This window comes from Marmota marmota, unplaced genomic scaffold, assembly GCF_001458135.2.
Source record: "Marmota marmota marmota unplaced genomic scaffold, marMar, whole genome shotgun sequence".
Taxonomy (NCBI): domain Eukaryota; kingdom Metazoa; phylum Chordata; class Mammalia; order Rodentia; family Sciuridae; genus Marmota; species Marmota marmota.
In genome coordinates this window covers 13,045,596-13,069,696 of record NW_026000211.1, presented here as the reverse complement: position 1 = coordinate 13,069,696, position 24,101 = coordinate 13,045,596, and the positions used below count along the sequence as shown (strand labels likewise).

Genomic DNA, 24,101 nt, shown 5'->3' with positions numbered 1-24,101 from the left:
TCTTGGACAGAGTCTTGCTAAGCTGCAGGAGCGGTTTCATTTGGATCAGAACATTGGCAGATCTGAGCCAGATTTGAGATCAAGTCCTATGAATTCTCATTTATCTCTCTCCAGACAGACCCTTGATGCCGGGTCACAAACAAGCATTTCTGGAGATGTAAGTTACCCGTGTCGTTGGTTGTCCCAGTATCATTCTTGATGGACCTTAATAACAAGTATAGATGGTGAATTGGAGCAGGAGCTAGACATGTGGTTTACATTCCAACTGAGTACATTCAGCATTTCATTCTTCTAAGATTGGTTTTAAAAATTGCTGTCTTTTCTCTCAAGGTGTCAAGCATATCAAGATTTGCTCATATGAGTAGCTTTGTTCAAACTTTTTCAGACTATATTTCTTTAGTGACACTGTTGAAAGCCTAGAGATACATGAAAATTGAACTTTTTCCTAGTAAATTTGGAGACTTGAAAATTTAGGTCATTTCAAATGAACATTAAGGTCAATGAAAAATAGAACTATACACCTTGAAAACTTGTTTTTATAAATTGGAAGTTGATTACCTTAAAGTATTTAATATATGATTTATAGCTGACTTTGGAAATGTTTAATGTGGCTTGAATATTATTATATTATTAACTACTTTGCATTTTCACTTTTAGAATGCCATTAATAGGTATTTACTTTTCTATAAATTGCCAGTTATTTTTGTATTCCCTTATACTTCTTTAAAGTATGTACTATGAAAGTTAAATAAGTAGATATCAACAGCAGGACTTAACCTGTTTAAAAATTAATTTTTGAGGTTATTTAGTTTGTATTTTTTATAGTTGAAAGCTAAATGATGGAAATTTTGGCTCATAAAGGAAAAGAAATCAGTTCCAGTTCATAAATTTTATTGACTCATATACTTTCATAAACTCTTAAGATACCAGACACATTTACCTGACATTTTTGTCTTGAATTTAATGTGTGGAGAAAGTGAATGTGAAAGTCTTTGAAAAACAAACAGGCTTGAATTGAAAGAAATGTTTGCCCCTACTGAGAATATAAAGTAAGTACCTTTTTAAACTGGTGCTTTCCCATTTTGGTACCATTTTCTGGAGCTTTTCAATTATTTGTACTTCCTAAGAACAAAAGCAGTTTTCTTCATTCATTAGCAGAGTTAATTGACTTTTTTCTTTTTGTTTTACTAGATTGGAGTGAGAAGTAGATCGAATTTAGCTGAAAAGGTCAGGCTAAGCCTACAGTATGAAGAAGCCAAAAGAAGGTAAGGACGGGGAGCAAATTTTTTTTATGGTTGATGGACCCAAACATCATTTTCTTTTCCAGAATTAATCTTTAATCTTTACTCCTATGGTGACATCTGCTGGGTACTCCCCACATACTCTTGCCAGGGTTATATCCTTAGTTATTAGCGTCTTAAGGGTTGCTTTCCCTCTCCTCTCTCTCCTCCCTTTCCCCCTTCCCTCATAGGTGAAGAATAAGGAGAATTAATGAAAAGTGTGGGAGTAAAATTGTCCCCTTCTCTTCTGGAAAAAGAAGCTTTGAACTTCTTTAAGACTTTGGATTGAAAGTGAAAGTTTGGCTCCTGGGTTGGAAACATGATACAGTGGCTTAGGCACAATATTTGACAGATGCTGAGGAGATCTGAGGTGGACACCTTTGAGCATGGTCCTCTGCTTTGAAGGGAAACCTTACTGCTAATGTCATTGAAGGTGCTGAGGTGTTTGTTCCAGCTGATTTATGTCAGAGAGAAGGAGGAGATACTCTTATTTCTCTCCTCTACCTTATAAACTCTTAATAACTCCTGTGCTTTCTTTTTCTTACTTTTGTGACTCTTCTGGGGTGAGATGCAGAGGAGACCTCACTGTCCTTATCTAGTAGAGAGTCAAATGTTTAAAAAATATAGCATACCTTATTTGTTTGGAGGGAGATCATACTGAGTTGATTTCATATTTTCCTTTTAAGAGCTTAAAAATGCTATTGGCTTATTATTTAGGAGACATTGGGAAAAGCTGCATTGTTACCATGCAGGAGACAAAGTAATTCATCATGTTCCTTCCATGAGCATGAAAAACTCCACTGAGAACCTGCTAGGGTATCATGGTTTCCTACCATGAGGAAAACCCATCTGATATTGAAGTATGCCCACAATTACTGATGATGATGAAAATTTTAAAGTAATTAACCATAGTTCTTACAGGTTATCTGGATTTAAATAGGTAAAATAAGTGCAATATTTAGTTTACTGTCTGTAACCTGTGTTTCTGATATCACTTGGTTTGTCAGTTTCCTGAAAAGAAACCTAAGCTTCATTCTCCAATTATTAACCATGGGAGCTTGAGCAAATCACCAAGTCCTTCTGAATAGCAGTTTACTTAGCTAACGTTAATGCCTTTAAATTTTCCTCAGTAAAGTTTAAATGTCTTGAAGGTAAGAAAAAATGTTATACTTTATTACCTCCTTCTCAGGGTCTAGACTAGGGCCTTGGCATCAGTAAGCATTTGGAAAGCTGATTTGCAGTTGGGGCCTATGGTGGATGCTGCCATGGTCCTCTTGCTGTGTGTAGGTCAGCCCTTTAGCCAGCAGAACTCTTTGGTTCTGATGTGAACAAAGCCCAGAAAGTGTGTCTGGTTTTCTGAAGGAGAATGGCTATAACTCAAAACTAATCTTGGAGAACAAGTCCTTATCTCCCCGTGGGTTCTTACAGGCTTGACTCTGCTTCCTTTGGATCAGCTTGGGCTATTTTTTTTTACTGTGACTGCTAATAGTTAATTACATCTGGAGCTTACACAGCACTTCTCTTCCTAGGTGCTCCTGGAAGTCTTCTTCATATTCCATTCCCCAGATTTGGTACATACTTTCTAAAATAAAATGGGAGATCTCCCTAATGTCTGATCACGTTATAAATAGGAACCTTTCTTTACTCCCTCACATTGTTGCTCCCAGCTCAATTGGTTAATTCAGTCACACCAAACCTTAAGACATTGGTTCTTTACCATTTGGTTGCATTGCTGTACTATTTGGGGTTTTGTTTTAAAGTTACTAGTGGTGTTGATGAGAATGTATCTCTCAAGCGTTTATGCATATGTTGAAAATGCATTTTCCTCCTCAATTCTGAATAAGTAAAGAGATGGGTTATTTTTTCTCTGAAACCTGTTTTTCTCCTGCAGCCTTTGTTTTATGTGCTTAATGAAGCTAATAACATCATGCTTATTTAGCATTTTGATGGTTAATTTTCTAGTACGTTGAGACAGTTGTTTATGGTTTTGTGATTAAAGATGAAGAATAGCTGATGGTACATCTATCGTAAGTGCAGACGGTGGGTGAAATCAGAAGTACACTACTTCTGCAGTGGCAGTCTCAGAATGCAATTGTGTTTCTAACTAAAACAAGAAACTTATGGCACAAAGATGTGGATTTATTTTCATCTTTGTTCTTGATTATGTTTTTTTTGTTATTTTTTTTTTCATTCCTTTTACAATTTTTTGCATTGAAAAAGGAAAAAAATCTCCCTTTTCTGTTTTCCATATTCTGGTGTGAATGTCTGAAGCAATCATCCAACCTTTTTTTTTTTTTTAATAGTCACAGATTCCTTGTGCAAACCTCAGTTGTATTCATAGTTTACCTGGATCTTAGGCTTTGGGGGCAGAAGAGCCATGTTGCTATTCATCTTGTAAAAAGTCCTGATTGTCTTCACAGTGCTGCAGAGCAAATATTCAATTCAGGTTGTCAAGACATTCATATTGAAAATGAATTGTTAACTTCATCATTAATTGGGGAGCTCTGGGCACAGTGAACTTTGAAATTACTCAGTTTGTTTTTGGTGCTTTTTGTTCTCTCCCCGAATTCCTGTTTCCCTCACTTCAGCACCTTTTGACACTCCAGTGGTGCCACACCAGCTTCCTGTGCTGGTGACGGTCCACTGTGTACTCCTGAACAGCCAAATAAATGTACAGAGGAACTTAAATCCAATGCAGTAGTGGATATAAGGTGCTGGTGCAGTGCTTGCTCAATAAGTGGTACATACACCAGTCAGGGCCCTACGGAGAGGAGACTTCACAGCAGGAAGCTTAAGGAGAATGTGGGCCTACTCCCTTAACCTTGGGGGGAGACTTGATGGAACTGACTTTGTTCTAAAATGAGTCGGCCAAACTACTGTTCTCTTTTCTCCACCCTTTCCCTGACCTCCTTATACCCTAGTCTTCGCCAACCTGTTCTGGAGATTACCATTTTACTGGAAAAGATGCTATAGACAGTATTGCTACCCAGAGGAACAAAAGTCTACAAAAATGGCATTTGGGGCATCATTGCAGTGCCAACCTCAGTTTTGTTTTGTTTTTAAAGGGAAGCCTCCAGGTTCCTCTCCTGTCACACCACACACACACACAAATATCAGGGCAGCCTGCCCTTGGCCCCCAGAGTACTTTCCTTTTGAAGTGTCTGTGTACTTGTCTTTCATGCTGTTGTCAGATAGGGAGATGTGCTCACTCACATTATAAAGATGGGGGATGAAGCAGAGGACAGCTGAGTGTGAAGTCAGGCCTAAGCCTGGAGTACAGAACTGCTGCCTGCTTTCTGGTAAGCTCCAGTTGGGAAGGTCTGGATGGCAGTTCCACCCCAGACTTAGCTGGTTGTGTTTGTCTTTCTCAGGAGTCCTAAACATGTGCATGTTTCTTCTCTTTATTTTAGTATGGCCAACTTAAAAATTGAACTGTCAAAGTTGGACAGTGAGGCTTGGCCAGGGACGCTAGATATTGAGAAGGAGAAGTTGATGCTGATTAATGAAAAAGAAGAACTTTTGAAGGAACTGCAGTTCGTCACTCCGCAAAAACGCACACAAGATGAATTGGAACATCTGGAAGCTGAAAGGCAGAGACTAGAGGAAGAGCTGCTGTCCGTGCGGGGTGCACCGAGCCGGGCTCTGGCTGAGAGGTGTGTTTTCCTACTGAGAAGAGAGCAACTACAACATGGCTGAATCTTAACTGATGACATTTTCCCTGGGTTTGGAAATCTCAGTTTTATCTGTTCTTATTGGACAGAGAATGGTACAATAGAACTTTCTTTCTGTAGAGCGATAAAGCACACCAACCTAATGCCCCTCAGCATCCATTACTCTACATCTGTTAGGACTGAAAATGCCTGTGACTGATGTTGAATAACTAAGGAATGTTGACATAAAACCATGAATATAGTCCATCACTGACTGAGTCTGATAATGGTAGCTGTAAACTATTGCACTCTGATAAGAAAGATGATCTAGATTGTTACAGTGACTGAAGCTTCCTATTCTAGGTTTTATTACTTGTAAGAATGCAAAATTTTATTGCCTTTAATTTCACAAGGAAAAGAAGAGACAATTTACTCCCTTTGGTATCCTAATAGTTTACAAAATGTTGCTTGGATTTTGCTTGTAAGTTGAAACCCTCCTCTGAAACAGCTGAAATATAAAGGAAAATATTCTAAGAAGTTTTCTAATCTTTCTATGGGAAAGTGTGAGTTGATTATTTAATCTAAAAACTCAGTTCTATTAATAGTAGTAAGTGAGAGAACCTATGTATATCAGTTTGATATGAACACATCTGTGTCAGAGCCCTATGTCTGGCCTTGCTGGCTGCTGTGGTGGGACCCCTGTTTCAGAATAGACTGTGTAACCTTTCAAAACCACTGTATATGCATCCTTTAGGCCACCAAGTAAGGAGCAGTGCCTCACAATGACAGGAATGACATTCACATTGGTATTATCTCAAGTTACCTGCATATAAGTTTAAAATACACAGCCATAATCCAATTTCTTTTCTTTTTCTCCACATCCATACTGGGAATTGAACCCATGGTACTCTACCACTCAGCTACATATCCAGCCCTTTTTATTTTGTATTTTGAGACAAGGTCTCGCTAAGTTGCCCAGGCTGTCCCCGAACTTGTGATCCTCCTGCCTCAGCCTCCTGAGTTGCTGGGATTACAGATATGCACCACTGCACCTGGTGGCAGCAGCAGCTCTTCTTCCTCCTCCTCCCCCCCCTCCTCTGTCTCCTCCTCCTCTTCCTCCTCCTCCTCCCTCCTTCTTCCTCTGCCAGTCCAAGTTTAACTGTTCAGGAGATTTGACTTTGGTGGATTAAAATGTTGATCAAGGTAATATGTGGCTATAGCATTTTAGCTTTAGGGTTCATGGACAAGTATCAAGAGGAAAAACTAATGCAGACTGTATTCTTTTACTCACTTAAATAATTCTCCTTATTGCCCCCATTTCCCTTCTTTTCTTCCTTGCTTGCTCTGTCTTGTATCTTGTGGGGCTGACTGACAGTGAGATCAGTCTAAGGTAGGTATTGAGGAAGGCTGGCTAAATTAGGATCCATCTGACAAAGACCAACAGAAACAAAGAGTAATGATGAGAAGGCAAGGCTGAATTAAATTGTTTTTACTGAATTACCCTTGTCTATATATTAGTATACCTTAAATTTCCAATATAAAAGTTTAATAGTCTTCAGTAAATACAATGAAATTAGTAGCTTTTGTGTGGTCCTTGTGAAAGCACCAGTGATATTTGGTGTATTATGCAATACTTAATAAATGTTGTCTACAATCATTCCTCCCTATCCATGGAGGATTAGTTTCAGGAGTCCTTCCCCCATGCCAAAATGTGTGTTTACTCAAGTCCCTCATAGAAAATGGTATAGTATTTGCTTATCATCTATGCACATCTGCCCATATACTTTGAATCATTTCTAGATTACTTATAGTACGTAATACAACACAAGCGCTATGTAAATAGTTGTTATACCATATTGTTTTAGGGATAAAATAGACAAAAATAATCTGTACCTGTTTAGTACAAATGCAGGTTTTTTTTCCCCCCTCTGAATACTTTTGGTCAGCTATTGGTTGAATCTGAATATGGAACTTAGGGACATGGAGAGCTGAATCTTACAGGGCTAATGTGCAGTGTCCATCCTGGCTGTTTGTAGTAGATGAATCTGGGAAGGTTCTACAGGTTTGTACTAAAAGGAAGAGAAACACATGTGCTTATTTGTTTTAATCAGTATTTACAGGTGTGGTGTCTGGCTTGTCTTTTTTATTAGGGAGAGACAAAAATGGTTAGTGAAGTAACATTGAAGATATGTTTTTACCCTTGGTACCAAAACTTTTACTTTCATACTTGTGTTTGCACACACATAATGACTATCCAAATTCCAGTAGCAGCAATGGCTAGAATTAGAATTCATCAAGTGGAGAATGTATAAAATACTTCTATAAAATAATAATCTATTTAGTCTTATCCAGCCTTGGGCTTTTGTCTAATGGGGCATAAGCAGTATGTATAGTCCTACCAATCTATGATACCTACATAGACTTGTCTCCCATGTTTGCTTGTTAGCGGGAAAGAAAATGGATACATTTTACATTGGTAATATGTTGACTTTTTGAGTCATTTGTAAGTCAAGTAGTTCAGTATTCCAAATAAGTGAATACTAATTTCCTTTCTAGTGTCTGTGGCCAAAGGCAAATACCATAATTATGTTTCAGTAAAAGGTTGAGGGACTCTTTCTTGCTTATTTGATCAACTTAAAATTTTCTCACAGCCACTGTTGGTTGTTCAAGGCTCAGTGTTGCACATGTACCAAAAAACAGGATGTTGCAGTGAGCTCTGAGTCCTTTATTTCTCAAATAGACACAGTATAGTAGGGGTCTTGGGTCTTCTTCTTGTTGTTCATTGTTTTACTTTATTCCTTCATACTCTGCCACTTTTTCTTATACTTTACCCTTTTTTTTATTTGCTTCTTCCTACCACATGTATTTATTTCTTCTCTGCTTTTTGCCGCTGTTGAACCGAAAACTGGGACCTAATAAGGCAAAAGAATACCTTTGCAAGCAGTGTATTTCTTCAGATACTAATGGGAAATAAAATTCTATTTTACTCTGTAAAATTTAGTTTCATCATAGAACAAATTATGCTCCTCCAGTACTAAATCACTGAATTTCTTCTTGGTACTTTCACAACTACCAATGAAAGCTACTTGCTGCAATGACCCAAATTTTCCTATTTTCTATTTATGTTGTGGGTCCTTCATTATTTCAGCAGTGACCTCAGGCAAGATTCTGAGTCATTAATGGGTTGTAGACTATGAAGGAGCTAAACTCACATGAATTTTCAGACATTGTGACCTTAGGGTTTCCTATGCCTGTTCTTGCCCCTACTCTACAGCAGTGTCACCTACTCAATCTTTCAACAGTGACTGAGCTCGCCACCTAGTGGTGGTAATGTGCATTAGGAAAAGTGAGAGCTGCTCTTTTGAGAAGTTGCTTTCAAAAGAAAGAACGAGGTCTTTCTGTACATGGCTTTCTATTTTCACAATACAGTTATTGACATTATTTAAACTCTGATTTTCTATAGTTAATAAGAAAAGTCCTAACATTGCTCCTTATTTTCTCACAAATTTTGGGGGCTTCGCCTTATAATTGCCAAGATGTCTTAATCATTTCCTAATTATTTGAATGTTTTTATCAATGCTTCTGAAAAATTTTTAAAGCAAGTAAAGGGCATGGGTACCACTTATTTTCAATGGAAAAGGAACTGCTTTTTTTCCTGTGGAAATGAAATGTTCCCTACGTGGAAAGTTCTGAGTTTAGGAGAGACCTGGTGGAGTCTCTGTCTCAGGGCACTAAGACAGAAGGAGGGTGTGAAGACCCTGTACTTTGCAAAGGTCAGTGGAAAGGAGAGTGTGGAACTGCAGGGCCAAGGGGAAAATCTCTTAGGGGCCAGGGTAAAAAGACCCTTTCTCACGTAGGAAAAGGCAGATTTGGAGAAAAATTTGGGGACATGGATATTCTCTTTAGAAGGCAGTTGCCAGCTATTCAGAGGAAGTTAAGGAAGTCATCTCCTATGAAAGACACCTGAAATCTGAGGAAGACTTCTGGCTGCCATCAGGAGAGTCTTTTGGTGTTTATATCAGAGGCAGAGACAGCTGCCCCACTAGAAGGTTTCTCTGACTCTTGTCAGTGCCTTCATTATGCTAATGCCAGTAAGGAGCCTAGGTAGGAAAGAGAGAAAGAGCTCTGTCTGCCTTTTAGGAAGTTAGTATTATATTAGGGAACATTCAAATATGAACACAGAAGGTGTGTGTCAGTAATTCAGAGTCAAACTAAAAGACCTAGGAGAGCAGTTCCTAGATATGACCTAGAAGAGGGCAGAGGACGGGCCATCTCTGGTGAATAGGAAAGAAAAAGCTTTGTATTTTAAACTTTAGGATGAATCAGACATTTCAGGATTAAATTCTAATGTGATGCTGACGTGTTCCTTAAAATAGGAAAAGCCTCATTTTGATAAAAGTAATAGTTTTAAAACTTCAAAGTTTCTCTTACTTCTGAAGACATGGAGTTTAGAAATGTTTGGGGCTTTCTCCAGATCTTTGTGTACCTTCTAATTCAGTTAATCTTCTTGGTGTTAATTTTTTTTCCTTGTTGAGCTATTATTTATATTTGTGAGATTAAAAAAATAAAGACTATCTTATTTTTTAAAATGAACTTATGAAAGCTGTGAATTAAGAATTTATCACGCCTTGAAGTATTAAATAAAATGGCAAGAATTACTTTTTTATTTTAACATGTAATGAAATTGTGTTATTGGCACATCAAAGGGATAGATACCTATAAATAAAATATGAATATATTTTCTTACTATCAAGACATACATAATATTTCAAAGAGGCTGGAAATGAGGGAAATTTTCTTTTTCTCCAAACAAAAATAGCTAATTTTTATATCACCACCTTGCAGGGCATGCTGAGGCTTTGAACAAGTCTGATTTGTTTTTATCATTTGTAGAACACTTTGACATACATTACTCCATTTGATCCCTTTAACTGCCTTATCAGGTAGACACAGGAGGATTATAATCACCATTTTACAGATGAGAAAGGTGAGACCCTTGATTCAATGACTAGCCAAAGGATCCATCCCTAGTAAGCAGCAAATCCAGGCTGGGAACCACAGTGTGTTTTTTTCTGATTCTCATTTTGTAGCTCACTTGTCTGCACTGAACTGGTTTATTTCTAAGACGATATCTAAAAACCCTCAGATAACACAGACTTTACTTGTGCAGTTCTCAGTTGCATAAGACTCAGGGTACTTAATATGTCTTTAAAAAGTGAGTTATTTTTCAAGATACAATTCTGTAATATTCTAATTAAAAAAAATACTTTTGCAGTTGGATGTGAACAATATTTTGTGATAATATGGTACAGATGATGAGATATGATGTCACTAGGAAAGGAAGTCACTTTGAGGTCTTCTTGCTTTTAAGCAGCCCAAATTAGTCCACACAGCAAAAGAGACTAATTTCTTTCTTAATTGTTAAACAATTCTCATCAAATTAAGACTAGAATTTTCATCATCAAATATAATTTTGGAACAATCCTTGCTAAAATTAGTATTTAGGATGGCTTTTTATAATTCTCTATTATTTTTACTGACAAATGTGTTAGTAATGTGAAGCCAAATTATAGACTTGTGTAAGGATTTTGTAGCATATCTATGTATATGTGTATATATAATTATTTTCCTCCTCACTGTTCTTCCCCAACTCATAGGGCTGTATTATTTACCCACTTAAGAAAATTTTACACTTTTTTCTCAGTAGCATTGGCAATTGGGCATAAATCTCCCCTGTCCTCAGCAACTTAGCAAGGCTGTAAGCAATTTAGCAAGACAGTATCTCAAAATAAAAATTAAAAAGGCCTGGGGATGTGCTCAGTGGTTAAGCACCCTAGGTTCAATCCCCAGTACAAAGAAAAGAAAAAAATCTCCCCCATCATCTAGTGTGGCTGTGCACAGCATCCTTTTTTTTCTCTGTCAAGTTCATTCAGATTTCCCCCTCTTGATAGGTAATATTTGTGTAATAAGAAACTTTGTTTTTTTTTTCACATTCATCATAATCATTTGAAGATCAATTAATTTTTATAATTTTTTTCTAGATTGAAATTGGAAGAGAGAAGAAAAGAACTGCTACAGAAACTTGAAGAAACTACTAAATTAACTACTTACTTGCATTCACAACTTAAAAGGTAAGCCCATTAGATCCTCAAAGGGAAATTTTTTCCCTATCTTTCAGACACATTCTGGTTCATCTTTGGTTAGTTTATACTTTATTTTAAGCTATTTAAAAGTAAGTAGGTACATGAGTAAAATTAATGTGTGAGTGACCAAATTTAAAGTTATAGATTTTTTTTTCATGACTCCCAAGGTCATATTTGGCATACATTTGAAATATGTTGTAGGAAGAAGATTTTAGCCCTCAATGAAAACTTAGGAAAATGGAACATTTCTCCTATTATCTCATCTTTTAAAAAATGAGGGTAGGAGAGATTTACCTTAAAATTGCCATAGATTTTCTTATATTGGTTAGAAAAATACTCACTTTTATATTCACCCACAGAAAATGGGAAAGGCAAATGAACCCAGGGGCTTGCTTTTTTTTTAAACCACTAAGCATCATCACTAGCCCTTTTTATTTTTTATTTTGTGAAATGGTCTTACTACATTGTGTAGGACCTCACTGTGTTGCTGGGGCTTGCTTCAAACTTGTGATCCTCCTGCCTCAGTCTCCCAAAACCATTGGGATTACAGGAGTGTGCCACCAAGCCTGGCCCAGAGACCTTATGTGTAAGCACTCAAGTTTTATAAGCTTGCCTTTTTTTCTCTAAAAATAAGGTTTAAAAAACCTAACAACATAGCCATATTAATACTTTGTCCTGGTCATCCCTGCACCCCGCTTATATTTTAATTATAGGATTGCTTCTGTATAGCTATGCAAGGAGAATTCCAAGAAACTCTTTGGCATATTTTTTAACTTTTATAAAATGAGGATAATTTTTTCTAAGATAGAATTGTTGCTTAAAGAGTATTTGGAGAGCAAGTTAGAAATTATTAGTGAATAATCAGGGAAATGCTATGATGGCATATCCCTTGGCCCTGGTCATATATTCCATTCTTTGGCACCACCTGTTTCCTTCCAGTTTGGGATCTGAAGTCACCAGTAGGGGTTATGATTGGTTTTTCCACATAGTGACAGATTTTACAGTGTGCTTTTCTTCTTTTAGCCTCTCTGCCAGCACGTTGTCCATGTCATCTGGGAGCAGCCTGGGTTCCTTGGCATCCAGTCGGGGCTCGCTGAACACCTCCAGCAGAGGGTCTCTCAACTCCCTCAGTTCCAGTGAGCTCTACTTCAGCAGTCAGGGTGATCAGATAGATGTGGATTATCAGTATAAACTGGACTTCCTTCTCCAAGAGAAGAGTGGTTACATTCCTTCCGGACCTATCACTACCATCCATGAAAATGAGGTGGCCAAGTCCCCCAGTCAGCCTGGCCCAAGTGGACTCTGTGGGGTGGCAGCTGCAGCAGCTGGCCACACTCCCACCCTGACTGAGGCCCCCAAGTCTGTGACATCCCTATCTTCAAGGTCCTCCCTTTCTTCCTTGTCGCCTCCTGGCTCTCCTTTGGTCTTGGAAGGCACGTTTCCCATGTCTTCTCATGACTCCTCTCTTCATCAGTTCACTGCTGACTTTGAAGACTGTGAATTGAGTAGCCATTTTGAAGACATTAGCCTTGGTGAAAATCCCATACTGCTCGATTCAGATTCAGTAGGAGCATCCCAGTCTCTTTTAGAGGACAAAGACCTTAATGACTGTGCTGGGGAGCCATTATATGAAGGAACTACAGGTAAATGGAAACCTTTGTTTTTTATGCATTCCCTCTAAAGGATTTTAAGGACATTGGGTTGGAAGGTTACTTTTTCCACATAGACAAATGGTATAGTCTCCCCTTTTTTCTCCTAAATATTTATTTCAGCTTTATTTAGGAAGGAACCTTTATTTATATACCCAGACATTTTCTTTGTCAAATTGTCTTCTCTATTTAATAGATTTAATCATTAGGTACTTGTTTTGTGGTCCAGAGACCCTCTATGTGTGGTACCTGGCTAGACCTTATTTTGTAAACATACTTTATGCTTCTAAACAGATGCCAGTTCTAAAATACTAAGGCAAAGAAGAGGGCTTTCTTCTAAATTTTGGCCTAAAACAGATTAAAATCAAGTCAATTAGCATACAAGCTAATTAGTACAAAGGTTCACTGTTTAGATTGCTCAGGGAATTCTATATAAATACAATTTTATTTTATGCCAGACTCTCCCTTTCTGCCAAAAGTTAATTTGAAGAAGTAGTCTCCAGTATATGGTATTACCCTGCCATCTTCTGGCTGCTGTGACAGTTGCAGCCCGAGGAAGAGGCTGTAAGAAGTAGACTCCTGCCTGTGTGTTCAAAGAGACCAACAAGAAGAATCTCATTTTATTGATTGTTTTGCTCTATGTGACAGAAATATTTAATATGTTAGGTACAGTTAGTGCCTTTGTTGGCACATGATCTCTAGTGTGATCCAAAAAGGATAATCTGTTCTAGAGCCAGCTTGAGGCAAAATGGGAAATCAAAGCTCTGGTCCTTCTCTATGGGCATCCTGGTCAGACTGACCTGAGTTGCTGTGCCCCACCACACAGAAGAGGACAGGCCTCTAAACCAACTGCTTTCGTGCTGTTTTGAGAAGCATTTTTATTTATGTATATGGTCCTGGGAGTTCTGAGTACTAATTGATTGGATAGTTCACATGTTTAAAGACTAGATTGAAATGCTGTGTCCTGCCAGCAGCCTGGGCAGAGGTGGAACATTCTTGTGGTTTGTGTGCCTCCTCTTAGAGAAACATCAGACAAGTAACATTATAGAAATAATCAGCCACAAAGGAAAACAAGCACAGGCGTGATGTGTACATAGTGGCTCCACAAAAGCAGAAAGCCACCATGGGCCTCGCCCTGCCTCTGTGAAGGTGTACAGTGGATGGCGGGTTGTGTTCTGTCCCATGCCTTTACTCACACTTTGAATTTATTTCCGTGAGCATGTTACCTTGTCTCTCAGGTCTGTTTCTCGTCTGCAAAGTCGGGATGATACGGTTATACTTGTAGCACTGAAGAAGATTAATGCCATGATGTGTGGAAAACATCCTAGCACGTCTTATAATTGTGTGATAGTGATAAGTAACACAGTGCCCACCAAACCAGTTCCTACCACGTGTCATTGCAAGTTAAGGGAGGAAGAAAGAATGGGGAAAGAGTAGAGAGCCAGCATTCTGTACCATTCTTCTTGCTTTAGACTTTCAGGATCTTACATGTCTTGAGCATCTCAAGCTTCTTTGTCCTTCATGTATTTGGAGTATTCTCTAGTGACCACTTATCATCATCTCATCAAGTGGAAGGCCCTGTATGTGGAGTTGAATGCTGGAAAAGAGGAAGGCTTGGGAAAAATTCCCCAAAGATTGTTACCCACCTAGTGATCTCAAGGTCCCAGGCACCAGTCCTGGAAGCATCTGCTTGGCTGGTGTCTTGCTCTTGGCCCTTATGTCTGCAACTGTGACTATCAGTGGGCTTGTGGCTGGCAATGGGTGTCTGTGATAATTTTTAAATTTTTTAAATGTTGAAAAATGTTGTTAAAAAGTCATCATAGGGCCGGGTACAGTGGCTCATGCCTGTAATCCCAGTGGCTTGGGAGGCTGAATCAGGAGGATCGCAATTCAAAGCCAGCCTCAGAAAAGTGAGGTGCTAAGCAATTTAGTGAGACCCTACCTGTAAATGAAATACAAAAATAGGCCTGGGGATGTGACTTAGTGGTCAAGTGCCCCTGAGTTCAATCCCTGGTACCACCCCTGCCCACTCCCACCCCCCTGCCCAAAGTCACCATAGGGTAAGGATATAGCTCAGTGGCAGAGTGCTTGCCAGCATGTGCAAGGCCCTAGTTTTGATCCCCAGAACCATTAAAAAAAAAAGTCACCCTGAAAAAAACTACACCCAGGACCTTTGCAGATAACATTCAGTTTCATGTCTGAAAACAACTAAAAGAATATGTATAAGTGTAAAGACTAATTCTCTTGAGGTCATCAGTGCTTGGTCTATTCAGAGGACATCTACTCTTCCCTTGAGGGAGGGTGACTCCTTGAAAGGGACACTGATTATTTCCTATGCTCTGGAGTTTTATGCAGGTGAAGTCAAGTCCCTTTTATGTAAACTTTGCTCCCCAGCACCAATCCCTGCTGGATGACAGAAACCAAGTTGGAATAACTATGAAGTCTTTCCACAGTCAGTCTCTGTCATTGTCAAAGTCAATTTCAGGCTGCTGTGGTTATTCCTGGGGGTAATCAATAAATCATGTCATCACCTTCACCCCTCACAAAGGGGGGTGGGCGGAGAGAAGGCACTTCATCATCAAGGAAAGAGCATTCCCACTGCCAGAAATAAAAGGGGAAATGCAGCAATCAGTCCTGTAATCTGAAGCCTTAAAACTTAAACATCTTAACAAAATGTAAAGTCACGACTCAGAAGGGGGCCGAAATGCATACCAATACAGATCCACTGGCTTCCTCACTCGAGGATGAAAGAACTCTGCAGGCTTGCAGCTTATTACAGTACAGAACACAGCTTTAAATGAATGTTCCTTGCTCACTGCAGGACGCTGCTGTATAAATATGAGTTAGAGATAAAAGTTAAGTGGTAGTTGGTGCTGAAGATTCAGTAGCACAAAAAGTTTTTTAGTGGTATTAGCTGGTGAGGAATTCCTATAAGTCAAAGATGTCTTCTCCTTAATTTCTGTTAGAACAGTACCATAGGAGACAGAGAATATGGCATGTGTAGAGGAGAGAGCAAAGAGGTAGAAACGTTTCTTTCCACTGAGTAGTCAGAAGCTCTCTAAATAGAAATATCTCCCAATACTTGAGGGAGGCACAGAGCTTTTTATCCTAAGCATATTATAATTGTGAATGCTTGAAGAAAGAGGTTGGAGAGTCAGAATATGTGCATCCCTTGCCTTAAAATATTTTAGGAAAACAAAAGACCATATTCATTTCCAAATAACAACTGAAGGAACTGGTATTGCAGAAATCTTATGAGTCACAGTGCTTTGACTTGTCCACATCTGTTGATTTGAAGAGTAACATCCTTGACTCTCAGAAGGATATTGTATGTTGGCTTTATCATGCTCAAACTTCGTGTGTATTTTATATTTGATTTTTCCTAATAAGAAATCCTAATTTTCTAATAAGAAATTTCCCCTCCTTAGATGTGGAAAAATCATTACCAAAAAGAAGAGTAATTCACTTGCCTGGGGAGAAAACTGCTTGTGTGTCGGCTGCCGTGTCTGATGAGTCTGTGGCTGGAGACAGTGGGGTCTACGAAGCCTCCATGAAACAGTAAGGACCCTGCAGGCGTGTTTTCTGGCTTCTCCACGTCTCCTCTGTAGCAGAGCCTGTGTTTTCCAAAGTGCAAATATGCTGCCACTATTAGTGCACCCTTCAGAGTAGTAAAGAAATAGTGTGCCGGCCAGGCTTGGTGGCACATACCTGTAATCCCTGTGGCTCAGGAGGCTGAGGCAGGAGGATTACAAGTTTGAGACCAACCCTAGCAACTTAACAAGGCCCTAAGGACTTAGTAAGACCCTGTCTCAAAATAAAACATAAAAAGGAGACTGGGGTTGTTTCTCAGTGGTAAAAGAAGTAGTGTACCTGAAAATTCCCAATGTATCAGAAATATCCCTTCAGCCTCGGAAATGATAAGCAGATTAGTGTACTTATACGTACTTGACCTTCTATAAGACCTAAAAAGTTTATTTTAGTAGGAATGTTAGAGTAATTCACATGTCAAATGCCTGTTTGACATGTGAAGCTTGTGTGAATTTCTGAAAACCTGGGATTTTTATGGGGGGTATGGTGTAGCTAGTAGGGCTCAGAAAAGTGAGATGTCAGCACATCTGTTCCCTAAGTTCCCAGGCAGACTCTTCTTGAAGAGGTAAAGAAAGCTTGGGGCTGGGGATGTGGCTCAAGCGGTAGCGCGCTTGCCTAGCATGCGTGCGGCCCGGGTTCAATCCTCAGCACCACATACCAACAAAGATGTTGTGTCCACTGAGAACTAAAATAATAAATATTAAAAAAAATTCTCTCTCTCTCTCTCTCTCTCTCTCAAAAAAAAAAAAAAATTTAAAAAAACCATGCTAGAGCATGTAAAAAAAAAAAAGAAAGCTTCTGAAACAGTAAGCTGGGATCAGTTCCCCTGGGGAGTTATCACTGTTTGGTTTGGTTTTCATTCAAAATAATTGAGTGGCAAACAGCAACCATAACAATCGACCTCCTCCAATAATTGACTGCTCACCTCCCATCCTTAGGCCTAGTGAAATCGAAGATGTTCCATTCAGTGAAGAGGATGTTGCCACTGTGGAGACAGCCCAGGTGCAGATAGGACTCAGGTAATCTAAACTGTGTACACAGGGGAAGGGCAGTTCTAGAAGTCTATGCAAGGACTGGTGGTCTGCGGTTACTCTTTATTTCATTCAGCTTCTCTTTCGACAGATATGATGCAAAAAGTTCAAGTTTCATGGTGATTATAGCACAACTACGAAATCTTCATGCCTTCTTGATACCTCATACTTCAAAGGTGTAAGTAAAGTCAGTGAAAAACAAACTGAGAAGCTTAAGAATTTCTACATTTTGATCATTTTACATTGTAATCAATCAGTTCATCAAAATGAAGATATGGAAAAGACATAGCAAGACTGGTCATGTCTAAATCAACAGTAGACAAATGTGAAGAGAAAAGGAAAATGTGAGAAAAGCAAATGGAGTTTTAGTCTTTATTCAACCAATTCCTCATTGAGAATAGAAATCAATATATTTTCTTTTTTGAGCAGAAATCCTGTGTTATTTGTGTTGGGGCATGGTTGTTTGAAATATAATTAAAAATTTTATTATTGTCTAATAGTTATTACTATTGGTTTGAAGGAATTTTCTGATCTTTTACGTGAAAATTTAGTGATTAAATTTTATTATCCTAGTACAACATTGCCCCTCACATATTTATCAAGCTGTATCATCCAACATTCACTTCATTTTTATTTCACATTCTTTTTTTTCAAATATATATTTCTTTAGTTGTAGTTGCACATAATACCTTTATTTATATGTGGTTCTGAGGATCGAACTCGGGGCCTCACACGTGCTAGGCGAGTGTTCTACCACTGAGCCCCAGCCCTTCACATTTCGTTTTTTTATCATCCAACATTCACTTCCCTCTGACCAACAATTTCTTAAAGTTATTTCATCAAACTAAGAATCTTAACGAAGTGATGGCATAATGTTGTCTAGCCCACTACTTTGGGACTGTTTTCTAACAGGTTTTTCTGGCAGTCTCTACCACCATTCACACTTTTATAGAGTCATAGTCTCAGTGACTCTCTTAAGGGCTCTCTGATTTAGAATACAGAGCATGTATGTCCACCTTACCTTTAAACTTCTTGTAGGAGGTGACTCTTAGTATCCAACAAGGCAGTACAAGGGCTTGGACAAAACAAAAAAGGCTATTGGAGAAAATTTTTAAAAAGATTATACCCAGCCAACGAATGTTTTCCTTAATAATAGCATATATTCCTTAATGAGCAGGATTTTTAACAGAGTAAGAGTTCTGGATGTTTTCCCTACAGGTTTCGTTTTAAGCTCACATCCTCATATTTAAGAATTGCTAAAGAAAACAAATTGTATGCAAGAAAAAAAAAAGAGCTAGGTTGAGGTTATTTAGTAGACAACAAAAAATAGAATGAGAGGTTATGTTTACAATCATCAAAGCTGCATAGGATTCAGGAGGGGAGGCTCAGGACTTCCTGAAATCAAGGAATAGGGGACCAACATCATTAACAAGATCAACCAAGAGAGACAGCATAATCTAGCACTGGTGACATAGATTACCACGTGGGCCTGTTTCCCAGGCCTGAGGTTAAAAGTATCAGTTGGCTATTTTCAGTGAAGACTGGCTTGATAATTTTGGCTTCTCCCTTCTAATATATGTGTTTCATATCTTGGGGTGTGCTATTGGTGGCCTTTAGGCAGATCAGGGAGAAGACAGTTCTACCAGAGTTGGGCTTCAAACAGCACCAATTCACAAATACAGAAGAAAAGTACAGAATGTCCAAGAATATGTACTGTCTTTAAACTTACATCGTTACATCTACCCAAATGTTCTAGCTCTTCTAGACCAATCACAGTCATTCTCACCTTGGAGGATAGTCAAAAAGTGCTTTCTGGATGTATGATGACCCAGAGCCAGTCACTGAGGGCATTAGTAGTATTCATCCAACTGGTGAGAGTATAGAAGGTACCTTTGTCTTACTGGTGTGAGCTTTTCTCAGATACATAGCAGCATTATCTTAAACCCATATATAAAAAGCTTGGCCTAAATAACGACACTGCTAAAAATGACAGTTAGTTTGAAATATTCTTAAATGTTCTTTTTCTCCTAACTTCAGAGCTTAATTTTTTATTATTAATTATGACAAGAGTTTTTGCTTCAGTGTGTTGCCCCAGTGTTTCCATGAGTCAGTCATGATTTGCCAGGCTGTGGTTTGGCAAGACCTTCCCTACAGCAGAGCTGGGGGAAAAGCACCTCTGCCTGCTTTCTCCATGCCTTAATGTCCAAACTACATAAAATCATTCTTGTTTGATGTGAAAACATTTTGAGATGAGTTAAGTGGTTAGGCCATTGACAGAAAACTTGAAGACTGGAGAAACAGAAAAATCCCTTCCCTCCATTCTGACTATTTAATATACTGGCTTCTTATTGTTTTTCCATGAAGGCAGAGAAAAAATATTGTTTCTGCTGAAACTCCAACCTTCCAAGAAGGATGAGTTGTGTCTTAGGCCTTAAATCAACAGCAGTGGCCCAAGACTCACAAGGTGTTTAATGCTGAATCTTCATAATAAATGTTGGTATAAAATAAAAAATAATATGGCACTCTTCAGTTCTGCATTTGAATTTACAACTTTTTTAATTAGAGAAAGGCATGTTTTAGAATATGCATTAGATACGACTAGAAATGGGGACAGGAGAAGATTTAGTAGATATTCTCTTTCTGGGATTAAAAGGAAAATATCTCTTGCTATTTCCAATAATTGTGAACCCTGTGCTCAGAAAACTCACTCTAAAGTAGCATTAGAAATTACTGTTTTTCTGTAACTCTTCCTTTGAATCTGAAGCTTTGGAGATGCTAGACATTGATATTTTTGAACTGCTGTTTCATCTGTTTTAAATTTTATTAACAATATGCTACTTTGCCTCTCTTTTTGTCTAGTAGGATAATGTATTCCATTCATGGGAAGTCATCATCAGCATCTCTTTTTTAACACTCAGGATGAGGATTCTTTGGGATAAAGTCACCAGTATCTACTTAGGGTATTCCCACCTTCCAAGACATAGAAATAACTTATTTTGGAATTGGCTGTACCTGGGGCAGATGGGATGTTAAATTCATCTGCACTCTAAGGCTTTCTTCCTCTTCGCTTTCCTATCATGTGCCTTTGTTGCAGTCCTGCGGTGAGTGGCAGGCTGGCCCTTTGCATGCTCAGGGGTACAGTTAGCACATAGGTTAAGAATAGAGTGTCTTTGCAGCTGAGCACAGACCCATTATGGCAGCAGCACTTTTGGTTGATAATGAACTCCATATTCCCTCAATTTCTCTGTTTTGCAGATAATTGCAAATGATAGCTGTGAATCCACTGTAATCGAAGTACCTATGAATTTCATTTTATTCTTGTTCTTTGCAGGTATTTTAGGGTTGCTCTTCTTCCCTCCTCAACTGATGTCAGCTGTCTATTTCGAACAAAAGTCCATCCACCCACAGAATCTGTGCTGTTCAATGATGTGTTCAGAGTAGCCATTTCCCAAACAGCTTTGCAGCAGAAGACGTTAAGAGTTGATCTTTGCTCTGTCAGTAAACACCACAGGGAAGAATGCTTGGTAGGATTCTTAATAATTACCATTATCAACTAACACAACCAGATATTCTTAGAATATGCTTTCTAGTTGCTGTTCTGCCAGCAACTAGACTAAATGACTGTAGACCTGTCTAACACCTTGGGACACGTCCAGTGGCTGTTTCTTTTCTTTTTTTTTTCCCCTGAAATATTGATTTTTGTTCTTACCTTTATTTTAGACCTTTAAAATCTGTTTATCAGTTATGATTTTCGGTAAAGCTCTACTTTCCATTTCTGCTTTGACTAAACAAAAATTTTTACCTCTATTATGACCAGAACTTACTGTGTATGCTTTTAGTCCCATTGCCAAGACCTGTGCTGAATACCGTGTGTTATCTCCTTTAATCCCTATGACAGTCTTAGGAAAGATGGATTATGGAAGGTGTGATCATCTCCTATTTTCAGATAAAGAGCTGCTTAGAGAGGGTTTCACACCTAGTGAATGATGGAACCAGATATCAAAGAGACAGCCCACACATAATTCACTGTTACAAATTCAATAAGCAAGACACTGAAAATATATTCAGCTCAGTTTCCCCTGCCATGATATTAGAGCTTCTAAAGAAAAAGTGTAACTGTTTAGAACAAAATGTTTAAATGCTATAGCAAAAGATTCCATACTTAACTAATAGTACGTTTAATATATTGCTGTGCACAAAACCTGTAAAACCATCACTTACTGGTAAGGCTGGTGTTTAGAGGTGGGCCTGTGTGGTCAAAAACTATGAAAATGTCCAGCTGAGCTTTTCTCTGTGGTATAATAGGAAGCACACACATTTCATGATGAACAAAGCTAATTGTGATAATCTTAATTTTTACTTGAAAAAAAATGTTTGATACTATTTTCTGGCAATAAAGCAAAGATGGATGTATTAGGCTATCAGAAAGGCTTTGGTATAATGTCATATTTATATGTGTCAGAAGCTCTATTAAGTTAATAAACATGTGAATGGGGATAGCCTTTTAAAAAATAATATAGTTGGATTTAGATTATGGCTATTTGTGATTTGGTAGAATATGAAAACCTTTAACCTTTACTGTTTTGGGGTTTTTTTTTGTTTTGTTTTGCTTTGTTTTTTGACATTCTGCCAACTTATATATCCAAAGAAATTTTTTTTACTGATTTCTCATTAAAGAACCAACATGGAACTTTTGCTTGTTTTCAGACTTTTCAGTGGATAATTTTATTGTGAGTAATAATGAATTCACTCTTATAGTGTATTATAAGAAGTACCATGGTTTAGACTTATTTATTTATTTATAACTTTTCATTTGCACATAATTCCATATTTACAAAAATTACATACTTAGTCATTAGGTGTTAGCAAAATCATGTCTCAAAAAATAATCCTAGGATTGGCTTTTTAGATTAGAGATTATTATCATAAATCATTTCCAGGTTTTTTCAAAACCCAACACTTTATGAGTATTGCTTTAAAAAAAAACAAAAAAGAAGACAAGCTCACCCAATGATCTTTATCATATTAGAGAAAACATATACTAATTTAGCATTTTCTCTCTCTCTCTCTCTCTCTCTCTCTCTTCTTTGTTTTCTTTCATTTCCCATAGGCTGGAACTCAGATCAGCCTGGCAGACTTACCATTTTCTAATGAGATTTTCACTCTGTGGTATAATTTGCTTCCTTCCAAGCAAATGCCTTGCAAAAAGAATGAAGAAGAAAATGAGGACTCTGTATTTCAATCAAACCAGCCATTAGTAGATTCAATAGACTTGGTAAGTCAAAATTAGAGAAAAGTCATTAAATGTAATAAAGTAATGTGAAATATGCAAGGAGACCAACAGGTTTTTATCCACTCTCATGGTCCTTTCTTTTTTCCTTTCAGGATTCTTTTATCCCAACTTCCTAAAAAGAAAGAAAAATGATCACATCTCCTTCCATAAAAATAAACTGATGTGGAGGCTTTATTGTTTTAAATGATTGTGGAAAACCTTTGGATTTAAGTTTATGCTTTTGTATATAGTGTTCACATACTTGGTTCCACTGTCAGCTTATACATTTGACACTCACATATTTTGCAAATTTTAAATTATTAATCTAAAACAATGTTAATTTTCCATTTATAATATCAATATCCCTAAGTATTTTTCTATCAAAAGGTTTATTGAAACTAATAGTCATATCTTACTGCTTCAAAAATTTATGAAGGGGTACTTTTTGAGGCCATTCATCAATTATCTGGCATTTGTGCATATTGCTACTGAGTTCAGGTTTATTTTAGGTTACCTTCAAAGAAAGAATTCACTAAGTAAAAATCAAATAAGCAAGTATTTATTGATCATCTATTATGTGTGAGAAACTAGTGGACATTGTGGTAGGTGGTAAAAGAGAAACAAACATGGTGTAGATTTTATATTACATGCCCAGCTATGTAGTATACACTAAGTAAGGCATATGAAATGATTTTTATCTTCTTTCTGTAAGTTTTTAAAAACAGAATAAGGTGTAATTCATATACTATACGATTCACCCAATTAACATGTACAATTCACCCACTTAAAGCACAAGGCTTAATGTATTTTTCACTATATTCACAGAGTTGTACAACCATATGTACAATCTAATATTACTACATTGTCATCATCTCAAACAGAAGTTCCATACCCATGAGCAGTCACTCCCAGTTCTCCTGAACACCTTTCTCCCAAATAACCATGAATATTCTTTCTCTATAAATTTTCGTATTCATTTATTATTATACATGAAATAATACCTTATTTGTTATAACTGACTTCTTTTATTTAGCATATTTTCAAAGTACATATGTTAATATTTTATTCCTTTCCATCCCCAAATAATATTCTGTTGCAAATGTACCATGATTTGTTTACCATTCATTGGCTGATGTGCATTTGGGTTGTTTACACTTTTTGACTATTATGAACGATGCTGCTAGGAACATTCATACACAAGTGTTTGTGTGGACATATGTTTTCCTTTCTCTTGGGCATACATGTGGAAATGGAATTGCCTTCTTGGATATTATACAATATGTTTTAACATTTTGGGTGACTGCAAGCTGTTTTCTTGGTAGAATGACTTATTTATCTTTTTAGGATTGAGTTATATAAGTTCTGTACATATTCTTTCGTCCTTTCCTTTTCCTTTTCCTTTCCTTTTCCTTTTCCTTTTCCTTTTCCTTTCCTTTCCTTTTCCTTTCCTTTTCCTTTCCTTTTCCTTTCCTCTCCCTTTCCTCTCCC

General features: G+C 37.7%; 1 protein-coding gene across 1 annotated transcript in view; it reads left to right on the top strand.

Annotated features, from left to right (window-relative positions):
• Nucleotides 1-24,101, top strand: part of Wwc2 (WW and C2 domain containing 2) — a 136,010-nt gene that overhangs the window by 59,910 nt on the left and 51,999 nt on the right. Inside the window, exons 7-16 of the mRNA XM_015486000.2 lie at nucleotides 11-157; nucleotides 1,192-1,265; nucleotides 4,691-4,933; nucleotides 10,972-11,061; nucleotides 12,097-12,716; nucleotides 16,151-16,280; nucleotides 17,249-17,329; nucleotides 17,433-17,519; nucleotides 20,673-20,865; nucleotides 22,452-22,616. Of these exons, the coding sequence (XP_015341486.1) occupies nucleotides 11-157; nucleotides 1,192-1,265; nucleotides 4,691-4,933; nucleotides 10,972-11,061; nucleotides 12,097-12,716; nucleotides 16,151-16,280; nucleotides 17,249-17,329; nucleotides 17,433-17,519; nucleotides 20,673-20,865; nucleotides 22,452-22,616 (1,830 nt within the window). The remainder of the gene's footprint in view (nucleotides 1-10; nucleotides 158-1,191; nucleotides 1,266-4,690; nucleotides 4,934-10,971; nucleotides 11,062-12,096; nucleotides 12,717-16,150; nucleotides 16,281-17,248; nucleotides 17,330-17,432; nucleotides 17,520-20,672; nucleotides 20,866-22,451; nucleotides 22,617-24,101) is intronic.